Below are 8,996 nucleotides of genomic sequence, written 5' to 3'. Positions count from 1 at the left end.
ACCCCGAGATCTCTCTTACCAGCAAAGAGAAAAGCTTATATCTGATGCAAAGTATTATTTGTGGAATGAACCTTACTTGTTTAAAAATTGTGCAGATAATATCATTAAAAGATGTGTACCTGAAGATGAGATGAGTAAAATTTTATATCACTGTCATGATGGAGCAATTGGAGGACATTATGCGGCAAATCGAACAACCTTTAAAGTTTTGAAAGCCGGATTTTTATGGCCGACTCTCTTTAAAGATGCCTGAGCATATGCTACACAATGTGACAAGTGTTAGAGAACAGGTAACATCACTAAGAGAGATGAGATGCCATTACAATCAATACAGGTATGTGAAATATTTTATGTTTGGGGAATAGATTTCATGAGTCTTTTTCCTTCTTCTCATTTTTTTGAATATATCCTTGTGGACGTGGATTATGTGTCAAGATGGGTTGAAGCCATTCCCACAAGGAAAAATGAGCTTGAACTGTCTGCAATATTCTCAAGAAAAATATTTTTACTAGATTTGGCACACCATGAGTCATCATTAGTGACCAAGGGACTCATTTTATGAATAGACAATTTTCTGTTTTGCTGACAAAATATGGTGTGACTCATAAAAAAGGAACACCATATCATGCTCAAACTCAAGGGGAAGTTGAAGTTTCCAGCCGTGAGTTAAAATAAATTCTCGAAAAAATAGTTGGAATCTCAAGAAAAGACTGGGCTTTAAAATTAGATGATGCATTATAAGCATACCAAACGACGTTTAAAAGATCAATTGGAACATTCCCATATAGATTAGCCTTTGGGAAAGCTTTTCATTTGCCAGTTGAATTAGAACACAAAGCTTTTTGGGCACTAAAAGCACTAAACTTTGAATTAGCCTCTGCTGGTAAAAATAGATTTTTTCAGATTAATGAGTTGGAAGAACTGAGATTAGTAGCTTATGAAAATGGAAGAATTTTCAAAGAAAAAACAAAAATCTGGCATGACAATTTGATCCGACAGAAAAGTTTTCAAGTGGGAGATCAGGTACTTATTTACAATAGTCGACTCAGGCTATTCCTAGGAAAGTTGAAATCCAGGTGGACAGGTCCTTACGATATTACAGATGTAACTCCATATGGTACAATTGAAATTCAGCAAAATAATGGAGGAGACAAGTTTAAGGTGAATGGACAAATGCTAAAAATGTATTTTGGAGGACATTTTGAGCAAATCAGTCGGTCAATTTGATAGACTGATGAATTTCAAAATTAATAAGTCAAGCTGACGACATTAAACTCAAAACTATGATACCTTACCCGTAGACATTGAGGGTGAAACAATGGAGCCTCATAATTCCAATACAAATTTGGGTAATTAAATGCTTAACCAATTAATCTGGTCAAAATCCAGGTTATTGTACAACCGGACCATCTCATGAAGGCCTCTACAAAAACAGTATCACCTACATAGGAGTAACTCCATGGTGATCGGTATGCCTAAGTAACTAGTTGGTTAGCCATTTAATAAATCAATTTGAATGTTGGCACAGGTAAATTTTCTGGTTTATATTCACAACTAGTACTTTATGGCTATTAAAGTGTTAAATTAGTTCAGTCTATTACACATAGAACATGTATGGTCACAGTTTCTTTCAAACTTTCTCCTATGATTGTAAATTTGAAAGTCAAAAAGATTTTATTATTTTTATTTATTCTTATTTTTAATCTCTCTCTCTCTCTCTCTCCATATATATATATATATAAGGATTTTCTAATATATTTATGTATGCATAACTAATTTTCTTTAGTTTATAATCATCCTTTATTCGTAAGTATTGCTCTTGTACGGTTTTAAAGTGTTAAGATAAAATTTTACATACCGTTGAACATAATTTTCTTCATTTATGCCATCTAACTTCCAAGTTTGTGATTTTTGTTTTTATGAAGGCAAAGGATGAGTATCTCCAAATATGAGAAATTGTTGAAATTGAGAAGCATTATGACCACAAACAGGTAGAATCAATATAATTTAGTTAGAACTTGCCCCAAATGTCTATCGAGGCGAAATTTCAGACAACATTAATTTTTAAAATTTAGGCTTTCTTTGCTTAACTTTTTTTTAGCCTCTTTGTTCCGAAAAGAAAAAAAAGTGTACATATATATCCTTTTAGCACCCAAATTTGAGCCTTCAATTTTTTTGCTACACCGTCATGAAAAGAAAAGTAAAGAATAATACAAAAGTAATATTCTTACTCTTTCCATGCTATCTATAGTTGAGTAGAAATGATTATCAAAGCAAGGGATGGGGAATTATGAAGAAAAAAAATGAAAAAAACTAGGCATTCTGAAAAACTGTGCTTCATGTATATATGAATGTCCCATACAAAAAACAAAAAAAATGTATATATGCTTGCGAAATAAATTCGTGGTTGACAAAATAATTAACTCTTATGATAAAGCTGAAAAGATCAAGTCACTATAAATATATCCTTTACCCTTACTAGCATTAAGCCAAATATTACAAAACCAAAAAAGTCCTAAGAAGATTTTAGAAATCAATGTTGATCGTATATTAGTGGAGATTGACATGATGGGCAAGCTTATGGAAACATTTGAGAAACTCAAAAGTTGTGATCATAAAGTTATCAATCTCAAAAGGTTCATCATGAATACGAGATGCAAAATTTCTTTTGCTAAATAAAAGCAGAAGCAGATTCAAGGTAAAGATTTGGTGAACTTGAAAATGTTATTAGCGTTGAACTTTATGTATATTCTTATGTTTTCAATTTTCTACTTTACAAGAAACAATAATTATTATTAATTGCTCCTCGAGGACGAGCAATGGTTCAAGCATAGGGAAATTTGATGAATATAAAATATTTACTTATTATATATTATTAACATTCTACTTTAAATAATATACTTAAATTTATATTTAGTATTTTGCCTGTTTCTAACTATTTTTGAAGAAAAAAAAGATTAAAAATAACAGAAGGAAAAGACAAAATACTCGATGAAAGTCTGCTATGGCAAGCACAAGAATTGAGATGGGAAACGGAAGCCTATAATTGAAGTTCAGATACATCCAAGATCCTATCTTGGACGTGTCCAAGCTCATGTCTTCAGACGTATCCAAGCTCATGTCTTTAGACACATCCAAGCTCATGTCTTCAGATACATCCAAGCTCACTCCTCGGACACATCCAAGCTCACTCTTCAGACGTGTCCAAGCTTATTCCTTGGACACGTCTAATCATTTAATGCTTGCAAGATTTATCTATAAATAGAATGCAATTTGGCATCGGAAGAGGGGAGAAGGAGGAGAACTACTTTTATCTAAACTTTGGTCTTAACTTCTTTCTTTAACTATTTTATTTTATTCTTATTAGTTTTTGGATTTTCTAAGAGTATTGGAAATATTCTAGAATTCCTTTTTGTTGTGAGATTTAAATACTCCATAATGGAGTAATCTCTTCTGTTGGGATAGTTGATGAAGCTTGATATATACTTTTATAATATTATTTCAGTTTTAATACATCCTTGGCTTGAAATTTTCATTGTATAATTCATACTGTGCTGAAATAATGGTTTCTAACTAATCATTATTATCACTTCTATATATTTTATTTAAGTTATTCTTATATTAATTTTGTAATTCTCACGGAGCAAAAAATTAATATATAATAACCAATGAATAAAATAGTAGAGTGAGAATAAATTTTAGTAAATCTCTTATTTTAAATCTGTAATCTTGTTTGTCTCAGTTTTAATTCTCACGGAGGAATTGTTGTAGGCAAGATTACTGACTTTTAGTAAAAATATTCTCACGAAGTTTTTACTACCTTTTAGCACAATTCAAGCAAAAAAATATTTCGGTTTGATCGTCACTAATTTTAACACAATTAATTACATAATCTCACGGAGTGCTACTAATTGACTTTTTCTTAGTGAACAAATATAATTGTATTAGCAATAAGCAATTATTCTTTAGAGAAATACATGTAGAAATTGAGATTTTATTGTAATAATATTATCAAGTGAATTCAACGATTCCCAACTCTTTTAAATTATAAATCTTTCAGAAATTGTTTGCTTTGCTTTAATTAATTAATTAACAAGTTTTAAAACTCACCTTTAATCAATTTGGTTCTCTCAAATAGTAGTAAAAATATTAAAAGTCTGTAGCCTAGATTAACCAATCTCTATGGGACAATATCATAAACTATACTAGAATTTGACTGAGTACGAGTAGAAAAATCCTATGCACATTGGTCTCGTCAAACATGGCAAGTGGACCGTTCCAGAAGTGCTCTTTCTTTTCACAAGACAACCTGCAAAGTTAATATCATCATACCCAACAGGATTAAAAACTATCACCTGAAGGGTAACACATGACCAGGTCCTGAGTTCCCTTAAGGTATCTCAAATTTCTTTGGGCAGCCTTCAAGTAGGATTCTTAAGGACTTGACTTTAGATTCTATTCTGGAGTGGGGATACATAAGGAATTTTTTTTTGAGTTTTTAAATTCTTATCTAACTCTAGAATACAAGAGAATGATTGAATTGTCACATAGATGGGAGCTTTTGTGCTTTCAATTTGGGACCGAGGTTTAATTGGTAGGGAAAGTTGGGAGGTTAATTTTGATTTCCCCACACTCTTGTTTTGTTGCTTGTAGAGTACCATGAGTTGCATATCCACTCTTTCTTCAGCTTCAGTGGTAGTAAGTGAAGTACCAGGTTCCTTGTGAGAAGTGAAAGATAATATTACACTGTCTTTCACTTGTCTCCTTCATCTTACTCATTATGTCAGCCTCCTTATTTGAAGCCTCAGAAATTTTTCCAGTGACCAGAGTTAGTTCATCATATTGATCATCACCGTTTCTTCCTTGGCTAGAGGAAGGCATCTTGTTGAATGCCCCATGAGCACTTCATTCCATTTTATGTGTCCTTTGTTGTAGACTTTGTGGCCTTGCTTTGTGGAGAGTACCCCAGAAGGATTCCTTCATTCGTCTTTTGTATTGAACTTCCCAAGCTGATCATTCCCGTTGTCAAGAACATGACATTTTCAGTCAAAAAGGTTCTCAAATGAGTTGTGTTTCAGTCAAGAAGGCATTTTCTTCCATTTGGCAGCTCATAGTGGGTTTTTGATTCAGGAGGGACCTGCTCAGACACCTGTTCACCAAGTAGAAAGCAGCATTTATTGCTTTTGCCCAGAATTTCTTGGCAATTCCATAGTCGATGAGCATTGTCCATGCCACATCTTCCAGTGTCGTTCTTTCTTTCAGCAATACCATTTTTTGTGGAGTCCTTGGTGTAGAGAAATTGTGCGTGACTCCCCCTCCTCTTTGCTTTCACTTGAATCTTCTTGACAAGAACCATTAACACCTCGAGAGTCTCCTCCTTTTTTTTGTGAACCGTGTCCAGGTGACTCTTGAGTTTGGCAGACCACACACCAGGACTTTCTGAGTTAATTTATTCGGAGGTGAGAAGCTTGCATTCACCAATCTTTCATGCTAAGGTTTCGACTTTACCCATCTCATACCACCGGCTTATGGAGACTCATAGTTAACAAAGTGGATGTTCTCGTTTCCTTTTGTCTACTGAGACCACTTGGCTAGTTATCAAATTGGTAACTGTACTTTTAGGCCATTCACATAGTACACGTTCCCAGCTGAGTGCCAAAGAACCTTTCCAACTTTACATTCACCGAGAATATACCCTCTACTTCCTTTTTAAGGATACATTCCCTTTTAGCAGGCTTTCAGTGAGAGGAAATTCATGATGTTTTCAGTCACGTGCTTTATGCATCCATAGACCATAATCCATCGTAGTCCGATTCCTCTCACTGCTCCCTACACATGCAAATCAAGGGTTAGATTTAGAAACCAAACTACTTTGGGTCCCTTGTTATGATAGAAATGATTAATAAGGGTTTTCCTAGTCCATGCAGGCAACATCCTCTTCTTGCAAGTGGTACCTAGTACTTTGTTAGTAGTCACTTTATTAGTAAACACTTTGTTTTTCTGAGTAGACTGAACTCTGGCCTGGCAATTTTCTTTAAAATGCCCATTGTTCCCACAGTGGGTACATAGCCAGTTATCAGGTACAGTGACATACTTGTTGTGAGGGTTGTAAGTAGTTTTCTACTTTTAGAACCCAATGCCCTACCTATTTCCACTATTGTTAAAATGCATGGCAGTGACAACATCTGAGGACCAGGTCCACTTCAGGGATTTCTCAAGATCAATTATTACTTTCTCCAATTCAGCTTGAAGTTGTTGATTCTTCTCGAGTTCACTACATAGGATGGTTTTCACAACAGTTAATTCCTTTTCAAGCATGATGTGTGACTCACTAGCTACTTCCTTCCCTTTCCCAAGACTCACATTCCTATGTTCTCTATTGAGTTCCTCAATGATTTCCTCTAGATCGGTGCATATCACTAAAAGGTCATTCCTCTCTTCCTTAGTAGTTGCAATTTTTCCTTCTAAGGAGTGTTTCTCATTGTTAAGACCCTCTATTGTTTCTTTTATGTCAACAACTACTACTATCAGGTCGTCTCTCTCATTTTCCACACTAGTTATTCTTTCATTCAAGGCTTCCTTTTCTTTTTTTGAAATTAACTATGGTCTCATTTAGGTCCACTACACATACCACCAGATCATCTGTAGATTGTTCGGCCTCTCCTAGTTCTATTGTCAGGATCTCCTTATTATTAACAAGGCTATAATAGGCATCAATTAGGACATTAGCTAACGACCTTATCTTCTTAGAAGAATAGGATTTCAGATTTCTCTGAACATCCTTGAAGTTTACCTCATCGTCTTCATCTTCTTCATCATCATCAGACTGAGCCATCAGCACGAACAGTGAAGCACACTTCATTGCTTCAGTTTCCACTGCCATCAGGGAACTGTTTTCTACATCTAGTTCCTTTTTGGATTCACTAGAGGAGTCTCCCCAAGCAGCAAGAGCCTGCTTAACAATATTGTCAGTAGCACTTTTTCAATTGAATCGTTTGTCTAGAACCAGGTTCCTTTTTGCTGCTTTGTCAGGATTTTGCTTGTATTGCTCTTGTTTCGTGAGTGGGAAGTCTTTGATAAAATGCTCTGACTTTCCACATCTGTGATAGAGATCGTTGTTCCTTGCTTTACTTGAACTACCCCATTTTGGTATACCCCAATTTCTTTGAACCATCTTTTGAAATCTTTTAGTAAGATAGGTCATGTCACTATCTTCATCACTTGAGTCACTACTTTCAGCTTTGAGTACCAGGTTCTTTTCCTTCTTATGCTCTCTTTTTTCACTGCCTTTCTTTCTTTTCATCTCGCATGTCTTCAGATTACCAATCAACTCATCCATGGTCAGAGTTTGTAGATCTTTAGCTTCAGTGATGGCATTTACCTTACTTTCCCAAGAACCGGGTAGAACACTAAGGATTTTCCTTACAAGCTTGTTTCTGGGAATGATATCTCCAAGTCAATGAAGCTCATTTATGATGGAGGTGAATCTTGTGTGCATATCTTGTATAGACTCATCATCCTTCATCCTAAAGAGCTCATATTTCGTGGTGAGCATGTCGATCGTGGACTGTTTGACTTGAGTAGTTCCTTCGTGTGCTGTTTGCAACACTTCTCATATTTCTTTGGAAGTGTCACAAGCTGAGACTCTGTTGTACTCATCAGGTCCTATGCCACACATCAAGATTTTCTTGGCACGATAGTTCTTTTCTACAGCTTTTCTGTCATTGTCGTTGTACTCTTTTCTGCCTTTCGGCACCATTGATCCTGTTTCTTCAAGCTTCTTCATGGGAACATGTGTACCATCACAAATGATGTCCCACAGTTCTAAATCTTCTGTCATCATAAAATCATGCATGTGGGTCTTCCACCAGCCATAGTACTAACCATTGAATCTGGGAGGTCTATAGGTTGATTGTCCTTCCTCAAAGTTGGGTGGAGCAGCCATTGAGATGCTTTCTAGGTGCTAGCCTTTTAGAAAGAACCTGCTCTGATACCAATTGTTAGTTTATATGAGTCCACCAAACTGTAGAGTACCTGGTCCTATATGAGGTAATGCTAAGAAAACTTCTGGAAACTGAACGTAAAGAAGACAAGGGAGTTTTACGTGGAAAAATCCCACACAAGGGGATCAAAAAACCATGACCTACTCTTGTAGGCTTTTAACTTCACTAACTTGCAATCTCCCTATTACAAACCACTTTGCAATAACCCTATTACAAAGACTTAAACTAACTTGTGATGCTCTCACCACAAGCCATTTTATACCTCTCCTAGTTACAAAGGCTTTAAACTTATGACTATTCCTAGTCACAACATAAACTCGGAAGTTTACATATTTTTTGTTTTTTCCTAAGACAAAGCTTCTAAGAAAGCAAACTAGGAAATATAATGAAGAAAAAATGACAAGATTACAACTCAACTACGGTTATACATAAACTCAATAACAGACTGATCTTTAGTGGAGTTGTCTTCTAGTTCTTGACACACCAGTGACTTCAATGTTGGATAAACACTGTTATGCTTGAGAGAATATCACTGAATGCACAAAGGAAGTTGTGCCTTGAACTAGGTTGTTATATCACAAAAGACATCACAATAGATAGTGGTGTCAATTCTTGGTACACGCTTTTTCCCAATGAGAAGTGGCTGTTATACTGTCTGCACAGCCACTTCTGTGTAGTTGTGTTCTAGATGCATAGTCGACTTGTACTTCTATCAGAGAACACTATCGGACCAGGTCCTAGTTGTGTTCCTCTTTTGTAATAGTGGCGAGATGGTCACTTTCTGCTGCTATGTTCCAGCTGTACAATTGACCTGTACTTCTGTAAGAGAACCCTAAGGGACCAGGTCCTTGTTGTGTTTCTCTTTATAATGATTGTGGACAGTCACTGACTTGTACATTTGTCGGAGAACCCTATATTGTGTTCCTCCCTATGGTCGTTCATTTATTTGCTGATTTTTAGACTTGGACCAGGTTAGTTGAAATGTACACCATG

General features: G+C 35.6%; 1 protein-coding gene across 1 annotated transcript; it reads left to right on the top strand.

The window, feature by feature from the left end:
* The first annotated feature begins 245 nt into the window (after positions 1-245).
* LOC138887262 (uncharacterized) lies at positions 246-1,227 on the top strand. The gene is made up of 3 exons (XM_070168988.1): positions 246-334; positions 789-1,023; positions 1,135-1,227. Exons 1-3 carry the CDS (start codon positions 246-248, stop codon positions 1,225-1,227), a joined length of 417 nt encoding a protein of 138 aa, XP_070025089.1.
* Positions 1,228-8,996: the final 7,769 nt, after the last annotated feature.

Source organism: Nicotiana sylvestris, chromosome 3 (genome assembly GCF_000393655.2).
Source record: "Nicotiana sylvestris chromosome 3, ASM39365v2, whole genome shotgun sequence".
Lineage (NCBI taxonomy): Eukaryota > Viridiplantae > Streptophyta > Magnoliopsida > Solanales > Solanaceae > Nicotiana > Nicotiana sylvestris.
Note: the sequence above shows the minus strand (reverse complement) of the source record. Positions and strands in the feature narration are given on the sequence as shown.

Excerpts from the sequence above, each read along its gene's own strand:
- LOC138887262 (XM_070168988.1), top strand. The coding sequence starts at position 246 with ATGCCTGAGCATATGCTACACAATGTGACAAGTGTTAGAGAACAGGTA. Across the intron at positions 335-788 it reads TGCCATTACAATCAATACAG|ATTAGCCTTTGGGAAAGCTT; the intron begins GTATGTGAAATA and ends ATTCCCATATAG. Across the intron at positions 1,024-1,134 it reads GTTTTCAAGTGGGAGATCAG|CAAAATAATGGAGGAGACAA; the intron begins GTACTTATTTAC and ends ATTGAAATTCAG.